General features: G+C 36.3%; 1 protein-coding gene across 1 annotated transcript in view; it reads left to right on the forward strand.

The window, feature by feature from the left end:
* Positions 1–22,805, forward strand: part of NDFIP2 (Nedd4 family interacting protein 2) — a 66,659-nt gene that overhangs the window by 32,530 nt on the left and 11,324 nt on the right. Inside the window, 3 exon segments of the mRNA XM_006735673.3 lie at positions 5,855–5,988; positions 12,224–12,317; positions 22,087–22,211. Coding sequence (XP_006735736.2) covers positions 5,855–5,988; positions 12,224–12,317; positions 22,087–22,211 — 353 coding nt within the window.

Raw genomic sequence — 22,805 nt, forward strand, 5'->3', positions numbered from 1 at the left:
GAATCTGTTTCCAGTGGAGTGGCATATTCCTTTTGGAAGAAATAAATAAATGTGTGTATATGTATACGAATTTATGTGTATATATAGATACACATTTATCTATAGATATATGCCTATGTGGTATATGTATCTATATATACGTATATATTTGTGTTTGTGTATATCTACCTACATAGCTATAAAACAAGGTGTTATTAATGCTGAGTGTGAGTGGGAATGTGGTATGTGTGAACGGAGGTGAAGGGTCTACATAATATAACCATATATACATGGTAATAATTCCTGGACACAAGGCAGTGTTTCCTGCTTCCTACTATTCATTTTATCCTCTCAGGTCATTCTAAAGAACTACCCTTATCTATTTCTTTGGTCACAATTTATATTTTCCCAGTACTGCTAAGTTAATCATCATATAATTTACTTTTTAGTTTTTACTTTTATTCCAGTATATATAGTTATCATACAGTGTTGTATTAGTTTCAGGTATACAATATAGTGATTTAAAAGTTCTGTATTTTACTCAGTGCTCATCATAATAAGTGTACTCTTCATCCCCTTCCTATTTCATTCATCCCTCTACTCACATCCCCTCTGCTAACCATCTGTTTGTTCTCTATGGTTAATCTGTTTTTTTTTGTCTCTGTGTTTTCTTTCCTTTGTTTTGTTTCTTAAATTCCACATATGAGTGAAATTCTCTGGTATCTTGTCTTTCTCTGGCCAACTTATTTTGCTTAACATTGTGCAGTCTAGCTCCACCCATCTTGTTGCAAATGGCAAGATTTCATTCTTTTTTAAAAAGCTGAGTAATATTCCATTGTGTGTGTGTGTGTGTGTGTGTGTGTGTATTGTATCTTCTTTATCCACTCATCTATCGATGGACACTAGGGCTGCTTCCATAATTTGGCTATTGTAAATAATGTTATAATAAATACAGGGGTGTATATATCCTTTTGAATTAATGTTTTCATATTCTTTGGGTAAATACCCAGCAGTGTGATTACTGGATTGGGTAGTTCTATTTTTTTTTTTTTAAGATTTTATTTATTTATTTATTTGAAAGAGAGAGAGAGAAAGAGTACAAGCAGAGGAAGCAGCAGAGGTAGAGGGAGAAGCAGATTCCCCACTGAGCAGGGAGCCCGATGCGAGGCTCGATCCCAAGAACCTGGGATCGTGACCTGAGCCAAAGGCAGGTGCTTAATAGACTGAGCCACCCAGGCACCCCAGGGTAGTTCTATTTTTAATTTTTTTAACCTCTATATTGTTTTCCAGAGTGGCTGCACTAGTTTGCATTCCCACCAGCAGTGCATGAGGGTTCCTTTTTCTCCACATCCTCACCAGCACTTGTTTCTTGAAGTTAATCATTATATAATTAAAAAAACATTTAGAATATGTTTTTGTGTACTATTATAAATAACCTCTAAATATTTTATATATTCATTTTGAAACATTTTTTAAATCTGTTATAAAAAATGTTTTAATATTAAAAAACCCTTCACTAGAGTATTTCATCTTTATTTGTTATTCTGTAATTAGTATCATTATTCTCTTTTTTTTTTTTTTTTTAAGATTTTATTTATTTGTGAGAGAGAGAATGAGAGACAGAGAGCATGAGAGGGAAGAGGGCAGAGGGAGAAGCAGACCCCCTGCCGAGCAGGGAGCCCGATGCGGGACTCGATCCCGGGACTCCAGGATCATGACCTGAGCCGAAGGCAGTCGCTTAACCAACTGAGCCACCCAGGCGCCCCTTATCATTATTCTCTTAAACCCTTGCCAGCTTTCTCTGGTTACCATTTCTGCCTCTACAGATTTTATCTAGACCATATGGGTTGTGTAAAAAGACCAAACCATTTACTATTTTCATTTACAGTATTATGCAGTTACTGAAAATCATCTTCTTTATGAAGGTGTTCTCACTAATAAATTAGCAAATGCTTACTCCTTTTATTTGCATATAATGTTTATTTGATCAATATGCTTTTTTAGTGCCCAGTTTGACGGACTGTTTGACAGTTTTTATATTGATTTATAGTAGTTTTATTTGTCTTTGGATTAAATAGCTGGATTAGTGCTTGCTAGAATTTATTATGGGCTAAATTTTCTTCGTTATTCCGTAAGTTTCCAGAATATAGTTCAGTGAATTTGCTACCCTAGATTAAAAAAAAAAAAAAATCTATTTGATGATAGTCTTGAAGAAAGAAAATTAGTTGTTTTGCTGATGCTTGTGTTTGAATGATGGAATGCTAAGATTGAAATTGTAATTTTTTGTTGTGGCCACCATTGCCACTGCTGTGTAACAAGCCAAATGGAGTACAATAGCAAACATTGTTATTAGTTCTTATGGTTTTTGCGGTAGGCTAGACTCAATTATGCACTTTTCTCCCAGGATCTCATGTGATTATCGTCTTTCGGTGATCTGGAGCTCGAGTCACCTTGACGCCTTCCTTATTAACATATTTGGCAGCTGATGCAGGCTTCAACTAGGGCCTCAGCTGGGACTGTTGGCCAGAACACCTATATGTGGCCTCTTATTGTGGCCTGTGCTTCCTCACTGAATGGAGGCTGGGTTCCAAGAACAAGCATTCTGAAAGCCAGATAGAAGCTATATCACCTGTTATTGCACTGCTTCAGAAATCACACAGTGTCACATCTGCCACATTTGGTTTGTTAGAAGTCAATCGCTAAGTTTAGTCTTCATTCAGGACAATTGAGGAATTAGTCTCATCCTCTTGATAGGAAGAGTTTCAAAGAATAGAGTTAAGTTTCAGCACTGTCACAGCTGTCTGCTGCCTTTTCTCCCCCATCACCAGACCTTTTCCTTTGTCACTCTTCATTTCAGTAAATGGCTCCAGGAGGCCAGAAACCTTGAAGTCATCTTTTTGGGACCTTATCACAAAATTACATGTTTTTTCTCCTGTAATTTTTGATGTAATTAAATATGTTATTAATAGATTTCTTTTTTTCCTTTTTTTAAATTTTATGATGTTATGTTAATCACCATACATTCCATCATTAGTTTTTGATGTAGTGTTCCATGATTCATTGTTAGCGTATAACGCCCAGTGCTAAGCCAATCAGCTTCTGTATTCCTAGAATAAATTGTCACTGTGTTCTAATCTCTTCTGGATTTAGATTTGTTAATTTTTTTTTTTTTTAGAAGTTTTATAGTTTTATTAGTGGGATCTTTATGTACTATCCGTATGGTTTTAGTATAAATTTTGTGGAAACAACATAGCGTGAATTGGGAAGCTTCTCATTTTTCTGTGCTTTAGAATAGTTTTTTTTTTTTTTTTAAAGATTTTATTTATTCATTTGAGAGAGAGAGCACAAGCAGGGGGAGAGACAGAGGGAGGGGGAGAAGCAGACTGCCTGCTGAGCTGGGAGCCTGACATGGGGCTTGATCCCAGGACCTGGAGTTCAGGACCTGGAGATCATGACCGAGCTGAAGGCAAATGCTTAACCATCTGAGCCACCCAGGTACCCCTAGAATAGTTTTGATAATGGAGCATGCCATTTTTAAAGGTTAGATAATTTTCAGTTGTAAGACAAGTGGAGCCTGCTACCTAGGTGTTCAGTTATTCTTATAATCTATGTGATTCCTGGTTTCAAATTTTTATTTTTACATCTGTAATAAAATGACTGTAATTGAGCACAAGAACTAAGTAGTTCTAGGAGTTTGTGTCTCTTTAATGAAAACCATTGATATTATTTTTCTTCAGCCTCTTAGTGTTGTATTTGAAGCATTGGCAGTACCAGTTTTCTGTGATTATGTTTTTCAGTAGGTCACTTTCTTACTGGTTTTATAGATCTAGCATCAATAATAATAGTTGACATTTGTATAATGCCTTACAGTTTACAGAGTCCTCTTGAATACTCTTAAATTCTGTCATATAATAGCAAGTGATAGATTTGCTGGGTCAGTTTTATGGATGAGAAAGTAGAGCTTCATAAAGTGCTTAAGTGGTTTGCTTGCGGTCACACAACTTACCGGAGCTGGGACTGGAGCTCCTCAGACGTTAAATTTTCTGGTTGAGAACCGCTGCCTTAAAGGGTAGACAGAAAATAAGTAAAATTAACCAGTGAAAATTAAAGCAGTAGCAAAATAGTGCTCCTTCCCAACTTTCATCTGTTATCGGATAGGATATTTTTGTCTGTCGTGGGAGTTAGAACTTTTCGAAAACTCACATATCTGTTGTTAATGTAAAAGATCTCTCTTCTTGGATAATGTATGTCATTGTTCCAGTTTTTAAATTTCTAATTTTAATGTTAGTGCCTTAAAATTCATAACCATTGCTTTCACTTAAATTTTTCTTCTATTCTAGTCTTCAGACCTAAGGAAATCTATTTACTTGACTCTGTGTCATGTTTTTCATCTGAATAATAAGTCATTTCTAAGAATATATGACTCCTGTGCCTTTTTGGTGGATAATGTTCAGTATTACACTGCTACTAGCATTGGATTAAAAATTGCCCAGCTTCAGATACTTAGGTCTTATTGACAGCATTAAAAAAGCTTATTTTAAAATCAATATCCATTAAAATACAATAGGAAAAATATTGCTAGAGTGAAATGTATTTTCATGTTGGAAATGTAAGAAATTCTGATGGAGAAAATGTACAAAAACTATAGGTAAAATGAGGAAATCACAGAACTGACGTCAAACATTATAGTATGGACTACTGAGAGAACCTACCTGTTTTTCATGGCAATGATTCTAGCATAAGTCTAATCAGTTTATTGACCTGTATGTGTCATTTTACTTGTACCACTCAAGTTGGTGATAAGTGATGCAGGTTTTTTTTTTTTTTAATTAGCATTCTGTACTTATTATTGTGTTACATTTCTGGAGATCATATTTCAAAAATAGTTTAAAAGTTGGGGAGGGAGAAATTCTTCATAAAAAGAAAATCTGGGCACCTGGGTGGCTCAGTTGGTTAAGCGACTGCCTTCGGCTCAGGTCATGATCCTGGAGTCCCGGGATCGAGTCCCGCATCGGGCTCCCTGCTCAGCAGGGAGTCTGCTTCTCCCTCTCCCGCTCCTCCCTCTTGTGCTCTTTCTCTCTCTCACTCTCTCTCTCAAATAAATAAATAAAATCTTTAAAAAAAAAAAAAAGAAAATCTAAAAAACTAGGTAGATACGGGGAAAAAAAATGGGAAGAGAGGGACAAGAGTAAAAAAGAGCTAAAAATCATCAGTTGTGTTTTTTTTTTTTTTTTTTTTTTTTTTAGCAAAGAGAAATACTGAGTTTGCTGAAGAGATTCGGGCAGTTTCTTAAAACTGATGTGTAGAAAAATGAACCTCACATGTTACCAGAGCAGATACTGGGAATCAGGAAATCCCTGGGTTCTGCTACTTACTGGTTGTGCAATACTGGGCAAATTACTTCTCTGAACCTCAGAGTTGCTAGGATTAATGTATATAGAAGTAGCATATTAAATGGTTAGAACTATATAAGGTTTATTATTCCTGATATTTCTACTTTTTGGCTGTGAGATTATGAGCAAGAAAATTAAATTCTTTGAGCATAGCCATAGGTACAGAGGATGCTCATATGTGGTGAGTTTCTCACTCCCCTTGTACACAGATGTTTAGAATTTCATTCTTGGTATTTTTATTTTGTATATCAGCCTTTAGGTGATATTTATCAGTCTTTTCCCTTTATAATAAATATGGGGCTAAACTAACATATACGGTTGTAGTAGTAATTTATATGTTACATAGCTTATAAAATAGGACTACAAAAAGCAGTAACAGTCTTTAGTGGCCTGTTGTAAATTATTAAATTATGGTTTTGGCTGTAAAACTTTTATTAAATAGTTTGTTTTAATGGTTATCCTTTTTTAATCCCTTTCTTCAGATACAGAAGTTTACAGTGAGTTTTATCTTGTGCCACCTCCCTACAGCGTCGCTACCTCCCTTCCTACGTACGATGAAGCTGAGAAGGCCAAGGCTGCTGCAATGGCAGCCGCAGCCGCAGAGACAGCTCAGAGGGTAAGGCAGGCTGGTTGCTCTCTTTTGAGAATATCGTTTTTAGTAATGTCAAAAATAGGTCTGAGTTTCAGAGTGTGCACATAGACTGTTTTTTAGTATCTTCTCTACTACTTCTTAGGTGGGTCATCATTTTTTGGTGAAATTGGCACTCTCCTATCCATTCCTTTACCTCCTCATTTCTGTTTCTGTTTCTATTTATTTCTGTTTCTACCAATTTTCCTGTGTAGCCCATCGTAATTTGTGGGACTCCTGGTCCTTGTCTTTACCAGTACATTTCCTAAGTCTTGATTTTCTCCTCTCATGTGCTTTCACCCCCATCCCCTGACTTCCTCACTCTAGATACTCCACCCCATAGACCTCTTCTCTGTTGATGTCCTCCTTTCCCTCCTCATATAGTTTAGATTCTGTGATCCATAATTATAATCATAAATTATCTTTTTCCCTACTCATTTGTATATATTAGCAGAGCCAGTCTAGTGACTCCATGAATGAACTCAGTGTAGGTTAAAAAGCACAGAGAAATAAGTTACAAGTTTTTAAATTATGTTTGTCAATTCATTTTGTGTGTATGTCCCCTTTTACACATCCCACCCTAGAATTTTTGAATGATACCTGTCCTTTCTGTCTTCTCTTCCTGTCTCAGTAAGAGTCAGTGATACACATGTACATTACTTCTTGTTCTGGTAAAAGGAGTGACTGTCTCAGGAGTGAAGAATCAACGAGAAGCATGTATGCTATTCTACAGTCAGATAAAAGGTGGAAGTTATTTACATTTTATTTATTTATTTTAAAAGATTTTATTTATTTACTTGAGAGAGAGTGAGAGCGAGAGACCACAGAGGAAGAGAGAGAGAAGCAGACTCCCCGCTGAGCAGAGAGCCCGACAGGGGGTTGATCCCAGGACCCTGAGATCATGACCTGAGTGGAAGGCAGACGCTTAACTGACTGAGCCACCCAGGTGCCCCGTTATTTACATTTTAGTATGGCTGCAAGCAGGGCTAGAGTTTGTTGGCTTTTTTTCTTGCTTCAGACTTTAGAGATATCATTTCAGCTTCCTAGGTTCATCCCATGTTGTTTAAGAAAAGACACCAAAAATCACTTTACACAGAAAGCTAGGATTAGGTGAGGGACAAAGGGAGAGAAAACTGATTCTAGGTACAGCATTCTTCTTTGGCCATCAGGCTAGAGCCCAACAAATAGATTATCTGATAGGCGAGTGTTTTTTCCTGGATGGATTTTTTTCATCAGTCCATCCCTTTCCATGCCTGTTCCCGCTCCCATACTCCAACACACACAGAGTTAAATGTCAACATAAATAGCTTTGGGCACATAAGTAAAGACAGTAAGCCTCAAATTTATTATTTATGCCATTTCCTTCAGAGGGTGAAAGTAAGTCTTTGTTAATACAGTGGCATAAAATACAGCTCAGTCAATAAGGATTTTTGATACTTAGAGGAGAGAATCATAGAGAAGGAGCATAGATCTGTAGTGTGGAGTTTATCAAAATCAATTCTAGGTTGCTTAGCACGTACATGGTTATACGTGCATTATATACATGCATGCACTCTCTGTGAATGAGAAGGGCATAACTCCTTTCCTCAGGGAATGTCTCCCTAGAGACCTTGGAAATGACAAAGGTCCTTAACTCTGAAGAGAAAGAAGCAAGCATTGTCTTGCTCTCTGCAAAAAAATTTTCTCTCTTTTGGAGAGAAAACTCTGAAGTGTTTTCTATTCCAACCTTTCATTGTCATCATTTCCAGTGTCTTGTTTTTAGAAAGTAATATGATCCCAGTCTGAATTGGAACATGTTCATAAGGAAAAGTTTTCCGTTTTCAACTGCTTCTGATATCATTGTAACTCCAGTTTGTGAAGATTGTGGAAAATTTCATAAAGCAAAATATAATTAAACAGAAGAGACTTACTTAGGTCCTTGTAAAGACTCTTTTAAATTCATCAGTTTCTAACCCAGGGCTCCAGCACCCTTTCTTCTACAAAAGATGATTGAGTATGGGTTTCTATACCTGATTCAGATAGAAAACTGGTCTGATTAGCATTTGAGTATGTATTCAGTTATAAATGAATTTCAACTGGGTGAGGTGAAAGCTTATTTCTTTTTTTCCCCTATTTATTTATTTATTTTTGATGTAGTGTTCCATGATTCATTGTTTGCGTATAACACCCAGTGCTCCATTCAATACGTGCCTTCTTTAATACCCATCACCAGGCTAACCCATCCTCCCACCCCCCTCCCCTCTAGAACCCTCAGTTTGTTTCTCAGAGTCCATTGTCTTAAATCCACGCTCATTGGGAGAATATAGGTAGTAGCCAGGAGACTTGGAAACAATACTGTTTTCTACTATTTCCTATTTCTAATGTGCAGGATTGCATGTAAATTATGGGATGATTAAATGGACTTATAGAAACTAACTCCTTTTTTGAAAAGATTTATTTATTAAAGTGTGTGTGCTACTGTGAGCTTGTGCTGGAGTGGGGGGAGGGGCAGAGGGAGAGAATCTTCAAGCAGACTCCCCTCTGAGCGCATAGCCCACCACCTGGGGCTCAATCCCAGGATCCTGAGATCATGACCTGAGCCTAGACCCAAGGAGTCGGTAGCCCAACCGACTGAGCCACCCAGGCGCCCCTGTACCTTGTTTTAAAGTTTGTCAGTAATTTGTCTTTTGACATAAAAACTAGGACTTTATAAATTGTGAGCAACTCCAGGATAAGGACTCTGTGTTTGCATTTCTAGCATCTTTCTATTACCTGGTACATATTTGGTATTTAATAGATTACAGTTTATTAAGTTGATGAAAGCTTTTTAAAAATTAGCAATGTAAGAAATTAGGAAGAAGAAAATACCACACTTGTTTTCTTATAGTTTCTTATTTTAAAATATTTTGGTGTCTTTTACCACTTTTAGGATTTATAAATTAATGTAGTTGGAATTATTATAGAGCTATTATCTTTTATTTTTAAGCATTTTATATAAATGTTTCTCCTTTAATGGTTTAGTGAAATTCCATGGAATCAATATATTATAATTTAGTGGCTCTTCCTCCCTAGTGAACAGTTGGATTATTTTCAGATGTGATTATGTGTCTGTGTTTTCCATTGTTGATGTTGTAAAGGACATCTTTGTGCATATGTTTCCTGTCTTCTTAAAAATGATGTCATATGATAAAATCTCTGGACTGATGTTCAAAAAAGAATATGAAATATTTATATTCTTGCCCTCATGTTGACAGTGGTTTGGAGGGGCTCACATTGGGCTTTAGTGTTTATTTCTTGAATTAACTTGAAATTATACAAAATTTTATTAATATATATTTAGTTATTGCCAATCACTGTATTTTCTGTAAGAGGGTTGCTTACAATATGTGATTGCAGAGTTTTAGGGATCTTTTTGCCTAAATAATGAGCAATATGGTTTTGAAAATCTTTTTCTTTTGGCAATGTACATAGGGAGACTACCATGAATGTATTAGCATTTTCTTGACCAGTCTCCTGAGCCTCAGTTCCCACTGAGAAACACAAAGAGGGCCAAGTAATGTTTCCACACACAGTGTGGAACCCTAGATTTAGTGAACCCAGTATTTTCTTTTTTCTCTAAAGATTTAATTAATTAATTAATTTGAGAGAGAGCGTGCATGCAAGAACGGTGGAGGGGCAGAGGGAGAGGGAGAAGCAGGCTCCCCACTGAGCAAGGAGCCAGGATGCAGGGCTTGATCCAGGACCCTGGGATCATGTCCTGAGCAAAGGCAGATGCTTAACCGACTGAGCCACCCAGGCGCCCCGAACGTCTTATTTTCTATTGGTCACTAATCTCTGCTCTGGGGAGAGACACTATCTCTTCCAAAGCTGTCTGCAATATAAGGAAGAAGGGCAGCCAGTGCCTCTACCTAGAAGATGTGTAGAAGAAACATGAAGGACTCATGGAGAATTACCTCCTGACTAGAGAGCCCACTATTGATGGGCATTTAGATTGTGTCTAATATTTTGCTCTTATTATTATTATTGCTGCAGGGCACCTGGGTGGCTTAGTCAGCTAAGTGTCTGACTCTTGATTTCGGCTCAGGTCATGATCTCAGGGTCGTGCTATCAAGTCCTGTGTCGGGTTGTGTGCTAGGCGTGGAGCCTGCTTAAGATTCTCTCCCTCTCCCTCTCTCTAAAAAAGCAAACAAATAAACCCAAAAAACATTGCTGCAGTGAATTATCTTTAATACATCATTTCTTTTAAGTGGGAATATATTGTATATTTGTACAATATATTTCAAGAGCTGGAATTGTTGGCTGTGTACATTTTTTTTCTTTTTTCAAAGTTTTTATTTAAATTCCAGTTAACATACACTGTAGTATTAGTTTTAGGTGTACTCTTTAGTAATTCAACATTTATATACAAAACCTGGTGCTCTTCACAAGTGCACTCCTTAATCCCCATCATCTTTTTAACCCCCTTCCCCTCTGGTAACCATCAGTTTGTTCTCTGTAATTAAGAGTCTGTTTCTTGGTTTGACCCCCCCCCCTTTTTTTCCCCCTATGATCGTTTGTTTTGTTTCTTAAATTCCACATATGAGTGAAATCATATGGTATTTGTCTTTTACTTATTTGCTTAGCATAATACTCTCTAGCTTCATCCACGTCATTGCAAATGGCAAGATTTCATTCTTTTTTATGGCTGAGTAATATTTCACTGTAGATATACACCACATCTTCTTTATCCATTCATTGATTGATGGACACTTGGGCTATTTCCATAATTTGGCTATTGTAGATAATGCTGCTATAAACATTGAGGTGCATGTATCCCTTTTGAATTAGTATTGTTGTATTCTTTTCGTAAATACCTAGTAGTGCAGTTACTGGGTTGTAGGGTAGTTTTATTTTTAACATTTTGAGGAACCTTCTTCCATACTGTTTTCCAGAGTGGCGGCACCAGTTTCCATTCCCACGAACATTGCAAGAGGGTTCCTTGCTAGCACCTGTTGTATCTTGTGTTGTTGATTTTAGCCATTCTGACAGGTGTGAGGTGATATTTTATTGTAGTTTTCTTTTTTTTTTAAGATTTTATTTATTTATTTGACAGAGAGAAACATAGCGAGAGCAGGAACACAAGCAGGGGGAGTGGGAGAGGGAGAAGCAGGCTTCCCGCAGAGCAGGGAGCCTGATGTGGGACTTGATCCCAGGACCCTGGGATCATGACCTGGGCCGGAGGCAGACGCTTAACGACTGAGCCACCCAGGCGCCCTATTGTAGTTTTCATTTGCATTTCCCTGATGATGAGTGATGTTGGGCATCTTTTCATGTGTCAGTTGACCCTCTGGATGTCTTCTTTGAAAAACTGTCTATTCATATCCTCTGCCCATTTGTAAATTGCATTATTCAGTTTTGGGATGATGAGTTTTACAAGTTCTTTATATGTTTTGGATACTAACCCTTTATCAGATATGTCATTTGCAAATATCTTTTCCTGTTCCATAGGTTGCCTTTTAGTTTTTTGATCGTTTGCCTCACTGTGCAGAAGCTTTTTATTTTGATGAAATCCCAGTAATTTATTTTTGCTTTTGTTTCCCTTGCCTCAGGAGACACATAGTAAAAAGTTGCTATGGTTGATGTTAAGGAGGTTATTTCCTGTGTTAGGATTTTAATGCTTCCCTGTCTCACATATAGGTCTTTAATCCATTTTGAATTTATTTTTGTGTGTGGTGTAAGAAAGTGATCCAGTTTCATTCTTTTGCATGTTGCTGTCCAGTTTTCCCAATACCATTTGTTAAAGAGACTGTCTTTTTCCCACTGGATATTCTTTCCTACTTTGTCGAAGATTAAGTGACCATATAGTTGTGGGTTGTACATTTTTATTTTTGATAAATATTTCCAAATTGCCAGCCATAGAGATCATACCAGTTTAGATTCCACCACTGATTATGAAAATTCCTCTTTACTGTTCAATGCAAATGTGTCAGTCACATCTTTCTTGATATATTTTCATTAATGTTTACTTTTTATCTTTTTTTGTGTTTTCTTTTAAAATTACTCTTTTCAAGGGTGCCCATGAAAAATTAATACTTGCTAATGTTTTTGAGTATTTACTGTGTGTCAGACATTGTACTCATTGTATCATTTGTCTGTACAACAAATTGAGAATATCTGATTTTATTTAAATTCTTATCTTTATACTTAAATAATAAAGGTGTAATTAGTTTTTTAGTGAGCTGTTCTAATGTTACGTGTTTTACAGATTCAGGAGGAAGAGTGCCAACAAAGAGATGACTTTAGTGATGCAGACCAGCTCAGAGTGGGTAATGATGGGATTTTCATGCTGGCGTTTTTCAGTAAGTGTTTTTTCATTTCCAAATTGTTTTTTTGCATATACTAGCTGTGTGTGTATTTAAAGTAGCATTGTGAAGAAAGGCAGATAGTGTTAATGGGTGACTATTTTGTTTAAAATGTAAATTGTTCCTGATATTGAACTATGTGATCATATGATACAATAAAAATCCTAGTATTTAGTATACTTATAACGGTGTATTGCAGTCATTATGCTAGTTGCTGACTATATAGAATTATATAAGTATATTTAAGCTAAATATGTTTTTGCATGAGAAATGCTATGTGTCCATACAGTGATGTAGGACCATGCAGAATGAAACTATAAATTCTGCTTTTGGAGCAAAGGACTTCCATTTGAGTGTCTTTAAGCAGGAATAAGGGTTAGAAGAAATATTCTGGGCACCTGGAACAATGTGATTCGAGACACAAAAGAATGCAAATATATCTTATTTGGGGGAATGGTAAGGAATTAGAAGACCAAAAATCTAAGTATGATTTTTTTTTAACATGTTGCAGAATTCTTAAATACCTGAATTTATAAAGTGGACTTTATACTTTGAGGGAAGACTGTGTTACAGTCTATTATTTCAGTTCCTAACACAGGGATTGGCAGATAGTATACTCAGTACATAATATTACGACACTTGAATTGTTTAATTGCTAAAATTAAGTTTTTGAAATCCAATATTCATATAAGTATATTTATTAGACTAAATATAGTAAATTTCTGCCCTCAACCTGGTTAAATGATCAAGCTCTCATAGAATACTGATTTAATTCATTTTAAGTATAAAATTTATTTTGATAATAAAACTAAGAAATAGTTTACTTATTTAAAGTATCATGTTCAACTTTAAAAATAGAAAATACAGAAAATACATACCTTGAGCTGAGTTACTTTTGAGTCTGGGAAATCACTAATCCTCCATTTTGAAATGGTTTCTTGCTTCTTTTCCTTCTTTCGTTTCATCTGCTGAAGAATAGAAGTAGATAACCACTCAGAAGTGGGTCGGTGAGTGGGAAAGCAGTTACATTTTTCTCTTCAAATTTAGTAAATTATGTTCTGCTTGGCAACCAGCTAATGTATATGCAATATTTAAATCTTGTGTCTTCAGTTAAAATTTGTAGTTAGATATGATGGTAGGTACCATGGAAGGGAAATGAACACTTTGACTACAAATAACTACTGTTTTGTACTATTAGTCTTGTAAATGTTAGTTTTTTCCCTTAGTTTTAGTTCAACGGGTAACCTTTATTATTCATAACAGGCTTCCCACATATTTTGTTTATAAAAAGAGTAGCGTCAATATTAATTGCTTTAATGGTTATGTATTTTAAAAATCTTAATTGGAAAAGGAAATTTAAGTTTATTGTACTATATGTGTATAAATACCTGTCTCTTGGTATAAAAATGTGATTTGATACCATCTATCTGACTCAGAGCTTAGTGATATTTCTCCATTTCTGTATTTCACTTAATCCTACTGTCTTCTTTTTAGCGCCCCCCCCCCCCTTTTTAGATTTGGAAACGTTTTGATGATAAAACAGTGTTGCAAATGTTTGGTGACCTACACACTTAGTTGCCTTTATTTTTGGCCTGTGGTGGTATATTAATATGAATATATGTATTTAGTGTAAATTACCTGCTTTTACTACATTTTTACTATATGATGTCTTTATAACTTATTTTTTTTATGTTCCCTATTCCACAAATACTGCACCAGTATTATAAGAGTAAAATTATAAATTATTTTTGGGGACTTCATTTCCTGATATATTTTTTCTGGTAGGTTGTAGACCAGTGTTTGAGTGTATTTGCTTTGGTAAGCATAGATTTATTTGTAATCACTACCATCTAGTGGCTATTCTTCAAATTGCAGCTTGCTATAGTTTTCATGTTTCTTCAACTATCTAGTAGCTGTTCTTTAGATTCTATTCTTTTTTCTATTTCTGTGGTTCAGAAATAGATTTTCTTTTTTAAATTTTATTAAGTTTTTAAATTTAATTTCAGTATAGTTAATACATGGTGTTATATTAGTTTGTGGTGTACAGTATAGTATAGTGACTCAGCAGTTCTGTACATTGCTCAGTGCTCATCATAAGTGTACTCTTAATCCCCTTCACCTATTTCACCCCCCCTCCCCCCGCCACCTCCCCTCTGGTAACCATCAGTTTGTTCTCTATAGTCTGTTTCTTGGTTTATCTCTGTCCGCACCCCCCCCTTTTTTTACTTGTTTTATTTCTTAAATTCCACAGTGTATTTGTCTTTCTCTGACTTATTTCACCTAGCATTATACTCTCTAGCTCCATCCATGTTGTTGCAGATGGCAAGATATCATTCTTTTTTATGACTGAATAATATTGCTTTGTGTGTGTGTGTGAGTGTGTGTGTGTGTGTATACATCTTTAGCCATTCATCTATCGATGGACACTAGGGGCTGTTTCATAATTTGGCTGTTGTAAATAATGCTGCAGTAAACATAGGGGTGCATATATCCTTTTGAACTAGTGTTTTCTTATTTTTTGGGTAAATACCCAGTAGTGTGATTACTGGGTCATAGGATAGTTCTATTTTTAACTTTCTGAGGAAGCTCCGTACTGTTTTCCACAGTGGCTGCACCAGTTTGCATTCCCACCGACAGTGCAAGAGGGTTCCTTTTTCTCCACATCCTTACCAACACCTGTTGTCAGAAACAGATTTTCTTTAACATGGTTTATAACTTAAACATTTCAGGTAATATAAATTGTGTGAATAAAACTACAGTGAATATCAGTATTTCAAATTAGAACTTTTTGATGGTTTAATTCTTCCCTTCTCTCTTATAGCATCCACATTTCCATCTCTTACTGCTTGTAATCCTGAACAAGTTTACACATAAATTTGGTAAAATAATTGCATGTTCATGTTCAGAAAATGTAAAGAAAGAAAGATATGTATCCTTGACAATTTTTGCTTCTCATAATCCCTTGAAGTGTCAGAGCAGAATGCCTCATACGTACTTGTATCTGATCTTCTTTTTAAGAGTTTTTAAGAGAGTGGAATGGAAGTCAATTATTTGTTAAAAGCTAGAAATTAAGATTTAGTCCACTGGATAATTAATAGTCTGCGGAAATGACCTTGAACTATAATGCTTAAAAATGTAATAGACTCTGTTTAGAAATTTTGTACCATGTGTGAATCTTCAGAATTGAAGAATATGCATACTATAGTAAAAATTAATCACCTGTATTATTCCCATTTGACTTTATTTTTATTTTTTTAAAGATGTATGGATTTATTTGAGAGAGAGCACGTGTGGGAGCAGGGGGAGTGGCAGAGGGAGAGGGACAGAGAGAATCTCAAGCAGACTCCCTGCTGAGCACAGAGCTCGACGTGGGGCTCGATCCCACAATCCCTAAGATCATGACCTGAGCCGAAATCCCAAGTTGGATGTTTAACTGAGCTCACAGGAGCCCCCATTATATTCCCATTTTAGACTTGAGGGAAATACATTTAAAGACATATTAAATCGTAATTTTAAAAGGAATTAGAATATTGTTTTGAAATGTGAATTCTGGATTGTAAGAAATTGCCAAACTGTGTTACCAAAGTGGCTGTACCACTCTGCATTCCCACCAGCGGTGAGTGAGTTTCTGTTGCTCTGATCCTCACTAGCATGTGGTACTGACAATTTTTAAAATTATAGCTGTTCTAATAGATGCGTGGTAGTATCTCATTGTGGTTCAATTTGCATTTCCCCAAGGATTGATGATATTGAGCATCTGTATTCACTAATAAGCAGTTCTGAGCACCTACCATGGACAAGTCATAAAAGTTAAAACTCTTAAAGAGATTGTCTAGGCATCACACATACTGAAAAACAATACATTGATGACATGTTCTGTCCAGATAGAGCTGGGTTTATAATTATATAGCTTTTAGGTGATGTTGTAGATGGTAAGTGAATCCAGAAAGGGAACACTTAAGAATTGTAACTGTAGGGCACCTGCGTGGCTCAGTTAAGCGTCTGCCTTTGGCTCAGCTCATGATCCCAAGGTCCTAGGATTGAGCCCCGCATCAGGCTCCCTGCTCAGCGGGGAGTCTACTTCTTCCTCTCCCTCCTTCCTTCCCCCCGCCGCTTGTGCGCGCTGGCAGACACCATCTTAACCTGATGAGAGTTGGCATCACCAGCAATAAGACATAACTAGATCACTGCCTCCTGATACGATGCACTAAGGGCACATCATTCCTATGGTATTCTTAAAAAAAAAAAAAAAAAGAAGAAGAAGGGGAAGAGGAAAGAAGAAATGCATAACCTGAATCTAATCATGAGGAAATATTAGGTAAATCCAGATTGAGAGACATTCTACAAAACCAGTCCATATGTAATGTACGGTGATTAATGTAATAATAAAAAATTAAAAAAAAACAGTCCATATTCTTCAAAAGAATCAAAGTCATAAGAAACAAAGACTAACAAACTGTTCTTCAATTAAGAACAGACTAAAGTGGGCGCCTGGGTGGCTCAGTTGGTTAAGCGACTGCCTTCAGCTCAGGTCATGATCCTGGAGTCCCGGGATCGAGTCCCGCATCGGGCTCCCTGCTCAGCGAGGAGCCTGCTTCTCCCTCTGACCCTCCCCCCTCTCATGTACTCTCTCTCATTCTCGCTCTCTCAAATAAATAAATAAATCTTTAAAAAAAAAAAGAACAGACTAAAGCAAAATGGCAATGTAAAATCTTAAAAAAAAAAAAAAAGTTTAAAAAGTTTTAAATTTTTAAAAATCTGATACTTGTTTTAAAAATAAATGAAAATCATAAATGAATATACATATAATACTAACAATACATACATGCAAATGCACTAGGTTTCAAAGACATCAAGTTCCTAGACAAGGAATCAATTTCACTAAACTTAATTCTGAACTGCATACAGGTAAATTTCTCTCTTATTCTCAAGCAATTCTCCTCATTTAAACAATTAGCCATTAAGAAAGACATGATGCTAACAATTTATTAGTTTTAAGACATTTCAGCTAAATTATAAGCAATGAGATGACCAAAACAAATTTTTTCTTGTAAACAAAATAAGTTTAATGCTTCACAAATACTATATGAGTTTCTTAAGGTACAGGTACAATTTTTTTTTTTTTTAAGATTTTTATTTATTTGAGAGAGAGAGTACATGAGAGGGGGGAGGGTCAGAGGGAGAAGCAGGCTCCTCGCTGAGCAGGGAGCCCGATGCGGGACTCGATCCTGGGACTCCAGGATCATGACCTGAGCTGAAGGCAGTCGCTTAACCAACTGAGCCACCCAGGCGCCCACTTTAGTCTGTTCTTAATTGAAGAACAGTTTGTTAGTCTTTTTTCTTATGACTTTGATTCTTTTGAAGAATATGGACTGTTTTTTTTTTTTTAATTTTTTATTATTACATTAATCACCGTGCATTACATATGGACTGGTTTTGTAGAATGTCTCTCAATTTGGATTTACCTAATATTTCCTCATGATTAGATTCAGGTTATGCATTTCTTCTTTCCTCTTCCCCTTCTTCTTCTTCTTCTTCTTTTTTTTTTTTAAGAATACCATAGGAATGATGTGCCCTTCTCAGTGCATTGTATCAGGAGGCAGTGATCTAGTTATGTCTTATTGCTGGTGATGCCAACTCTCATCAGGTTAAGATGGTGTCTGCCAGCTTTCTTCACTATAAAGTTTTCCCCTTTGTAATTAATAAATATCTTGTGGCTTTTGGAAATTTAAAAGTAAAGTGTTATTAGTTAAAGGATAAACTGTAGTGTACAATACTGCTTTCTAGGTTATCCTGCTACCCTCTTTATGTAGATTGGTGGTATAATAAAATGATCACTGGAGAGGTGAAAGACTTGGGTGCTCCTGTCTTACCTATACCTCTTGCTTTGTGAGTTTATGTGGCACTTCACTGTTTTAAGTCTCAATTTGTCTTTCTGTAAATGGAATTAATTCTGACCTTGCCCTTCTTTAAAAACTAATGTGAGGATCAATAAATTAAAATATGTGAAATGTCATAAATCATAAAATGCTGTTAGGTGAAGGTAGTAGTAATGTTCTCCTTCCCCATCCTTACCTGAGCATTCACCTTTTACGTGGTTTAAAGTGATTGGTAGCCTTCTTTCAAATGTCATTAACCTGTCTGACTCACTTTCTTATAAAGAAGCACTGGGAAGGTGAATGTGGAAAGTGTAATTGGAGCAACAGTAAGCATTCTTTTTATCAACTTTTCTGAGTTAATTGCCCTGCTTCCTGCTGCTTTGCTACCCCAAATCTTACTTTTTCTAAGGAATATAGGCTATATAAGACTTTTGCTTCTTTGGATTCCATGTTGGGCCTTGCTGTGTGGGGAATAGGTGCCCTACACCTTTTAAGCTTCCTAATTTGTCTTAGGTTTCCAGGGAAACATGGCATGAGTGAAGTAGAGTTAAAAGAAAGGTGTTCTTGTCTTTTTTTCTAGAGGCATGTATATGTTTGCCTGCCTCTACTATATGTTGTTCCTAATTTTATGGATTTTATACACTTAAGGTTTAGCATATATTTATTAAATTCTCTTTTGCCAACTCAGGCATGTCATAGAGGATTTAGAATTGAATGCTTCTGCCTTTTCTGTATTTTAAGGACCTGTTCAGCTTTATTTGCTATCTTATAGGCCAAGGGGCCTAAAAAGTGTATCTGTGCTTGAGTAGTCACCAACTTCACTGTTTTCCCAGTGTTTAACCCAGTTACAGAAGGATAAAGTTATGTATTAGTCTCTTAGAGCTGCCATGACAAATACCATCACCTGGATGGCTTAAATAGTGGAAATTTATTTTCTCACAGTTCTGGAGACTGTCTAGAAGTCCAAGATCAAAGTGCTGGAAAATTCGGGTTTTGGTGAGGATTCTCTTCCTGGCTTATGGACAGCTGTCTTCTTGCCATTTCCTCCCATGGTCTCTTTCCTACATGTGGGTGGAGAGAGAGCACTCTGGTGTCTCTTCTCTTCCTATAAGGACACCAATCCTAGTGGATTAGGGCTCTACCTTTATAACCTTAATTATCTTCTTAAAGGCCCTGTCTTTAAATACAGTCACACTGGTTAGAGCTTCAGCTGTGAATTTTGAGGAGACACAGTTCAGTCCATAACACATTGTATTACATGAGCAAAGCTTCTAGGAATCCATACTGCTGGCAGAGAGCAAAAAGAAAACACAATGACTCAGTAGGTACTTTTTTGTTCTTTTGTATCTTATTTCTGATGTGAGTACAATTGTATGTATAGTAGATATTGGTAAATCTGTTTCGAGGAAAACAGTGTTAGAATTAATTTTCCCCCAAACTAAACATACACACACTCAAAGGTAAAAATGCACTTTTGGAATATTTTGCTGTTTTGTATTTTCTCCATCAGTGCTTCCTGTGTTTTAACAGCATGACATGCTTACAAAATGATAGAATGTTTATAGCACGCTGGGATCCAGGAGTAAGGTGCTCAGGGCTAGTGGACGTCTGTGCTCTGCCCAGATCTCACCTGCCTGCTGAGGAGGAAGAGAGGAGCTCGCTCAGCCTGTCACTAGCATATATATGGGACACCGGGTTGGGAGTCTCTACTGCTGTTCATTAATGCATATTATGTATTTTAAAGAGATATCAAATTATCTTTTGATCAGCTGTTGCATGTTTTTCTCCACAGATAACACATATATTAACCAATTAGATGTAGAGCAGCTATATCTAATAGTGTATTCTCTGACCATGGAAATAATTCTCTCTCTCCACTGTCCAATATGATAGCTACAAGCTAAATGTGACCATTGAACACTTGAAATGTGGCTAGTGTGACTGAGGGACTAAATTTGAAATTTCATTTACTTTTAATTAATTGAAATTTAAATAGCATCCTTTGTAGAGTAGGGTGGGTTCCTGGAGCAAGTAGAAAAAGCAGTGTGGCTGGTGGCATTAGATAGCACAGATGTAGAGGATAGCCAAATACTGATCAGTATCTAGGTTTACGAAGAAGAAAATGTGGAGTGTGAGCAAGTTTTATTTCCAGTAGTGTCTCCTGAATTTTTTCTTTTTTGCGGAAAAGATACAAGCTACTCTAAAAATATCATTTTTTCTGGGTAGTAATAATGGTTAACATTTCTTAGCAGTCACCATGTGCCAGGTTCTGTACTGTGCTAAGCTCTTTAAATTCATTATCTCGCTTAATCCCCTTATCAGACTTGTGAAATAGGTCCTGCAGATCAGAGAATTGTGGCTCACAGAAGTCAGCAGTGAGTCTAGTGAGTGATATATGTCACACTGTGACTCAAACACGTCTCTTATTTCAAAATTCATTCTCCTCTGACTATTGTACCATATAACATAGCTTACCATAAATGATCAAGAAAGCTGTGCCCAGAAGGCATTAGGAAGGAAGAAATTATAGGAGTAGGGGAATTGCTTTGAAGAAATAGCTATTTCATTTAAACTTATCCTAAAATGTTTCCTCTTTGTCTTCAGAATTCTGAAAAATCAGCATTTCTCTAGGTAATTTACTTTGTTTTCCCTGAGGGTTGGTTAGAGATATTGAGGGTAAGAGGATGGGCACTGAACAGGACCAAAGTTCTGCTCAAATTGATCTTCAGTTTTATTATCTTTACTGTTATTATTTTGATAATGTTAATATCTTGGACATAGATAGGGCACTCTGATTATATCTCAAGGACCTGTGTTAGAATGGTTTCTGCTACAAGTAATAGGAAACCCTTACTCGGCTGTTTTAAATAGGAAATTATCTCACAAACCAGAAAATCCATAGGCAAGCAAATAGGCAAGCAGACCTCAGCCACAGCAAGTATCAGTTCTAAGGCTCTGCTTTTCTTTGATTTTCTTCACTCCCTAGCCCTTGTGGAGTCACACTTTAATCCTCAGGCTGACAGCAGAATCCCGGCAGCAGTTCCAGATGTTATATCCAAACTAGTCATCCACTGGATAAGGAGTTGTTTTTTCTTTTTTTTTTTTTTTTTAAAACATTGTAGAAATTCTCAAACTAGGCAAGAGTATAAATAACGTCTGTGTATTTATCACTCAGTTTCAACAATGATCAACCTAGAGCCACTGTTATTTAACCTATATTCCATCCTCTTATCTCCTTGATGTGTTTTTTAAGAACCAAAGAATGCTGTTCAGAAGTCCTATTTAAAAAAAAAAAATGGCAGGGAGTTTTGGCCTCCTGTGATTTTCCCAGACTACTCAGGACCCACCTTTTGGGGTTAAGTATGGGGTCCAGCCTTCCCTAAAATGCTCTGTAGGTGGGTGGGATCCTGAAAAGGGGGAAAAGCATGTTTCAGTAGGTAGGACGAAGAGGCAATGAACACTACCTTCTCTGGAAGTATTTTATAATTTATTTGGCTCCTCTTTAATATTGCTTTTAAAAAAATCCAGTTTGGTTGGTTGATTGCTTAGGTTGGAATTCTTGGGTGGGATCACATGGGAGTTACCTTGTGACTTGGTTTTTTAGGTGGTTTAAAAATGCAGTTTCACCTATTGGTGGTAAGTTTTAAGGAATTGATCCTTTTTGATCAAATTGACAAGAAACCAAGCTTACTTGTTTGTTAATGTGTAGTTTATAACTAATATATTTGCAAAAGGTAAACTATAGTCTATAAACAAGACTTAATTGGTACAGTCAAAAGAAAGGGAATTGTTATTTCCATGTTGCAATGAAGTATTGTTAATATTATGTCTCTGTTAATTTGTTTCCAAAGTGTGGTCTTTAAAAGGACTATTTCTCTTGCTTTTAGTGGCATTTATTTTCAACTGGCTTGGATTTTGTTTATCCTTCTGTATCACCAATACCATAGCTGGAAGATATGGTGCCATCTGCGGATTTGGACTTTCATTGATCAAATGGATTCTTATTGTTAGGGTGAGTGTTTTAATAGCCTCTATCACTTCTATTTCATTAAAATACATGAAATTTCTTGTGTGGTTCATAAATGTTCATTTTACATATATGAATCAATTATTTTGAGACTTATTCTTAACCTTTTTAGACTTATTATTGTAGTGATCTCTGTGGTGTGAACATTTTGTAACTTTATTACATGAGAGCTTGTTACTACATGGAAAGAGCTTTGAAGTCAAAAATTTGAGTTTGAATCTTATTTATATCAGTGTTTTAACTTTACGTTTTAAATTGTTGTGAGCATGTCTTCATAATAAGCTGGTAATCCTGGCTTTCAGGATTTCTGTGAGGTCTAGAGGTCATTCAGTTCAAGCACTTGTCCAGTTGCTGTACAAATGCATGTGCTCAGTAAACCAGGCTGCGACTGTTGTGATACAGCGCACGCGTGCCTACCACCCGTTAAAACAGAGCATTTTCTGTTGGTTAGTAAAATTCTCAAGGACTTAATTATCCTCTCACTCTTTCTTTTAGTAACATTAAGAGCTCAAAAGTTAACTAAGGCCTCTGAGGTGGCTATCAGAACTCACCTTTTTTTCCCTTATTTTCCTTCTCCAC

The sequence above is a fragment of the Leptonychotes weddellii genome, chromosome 3 (genome assembly GCF_054177405.1).
Source record: "Leptonychotes weddellii isolate Sample4059 chromosome 3, ASM5417740v2, whole genome shotgun sequence".
Taxonomy (NCBI): Eukaryota; Metazoa; Chordata; class Mammalia; order Carnivora; family Phocidae; genus Leptonychotes; species Leptonychotes weddellii.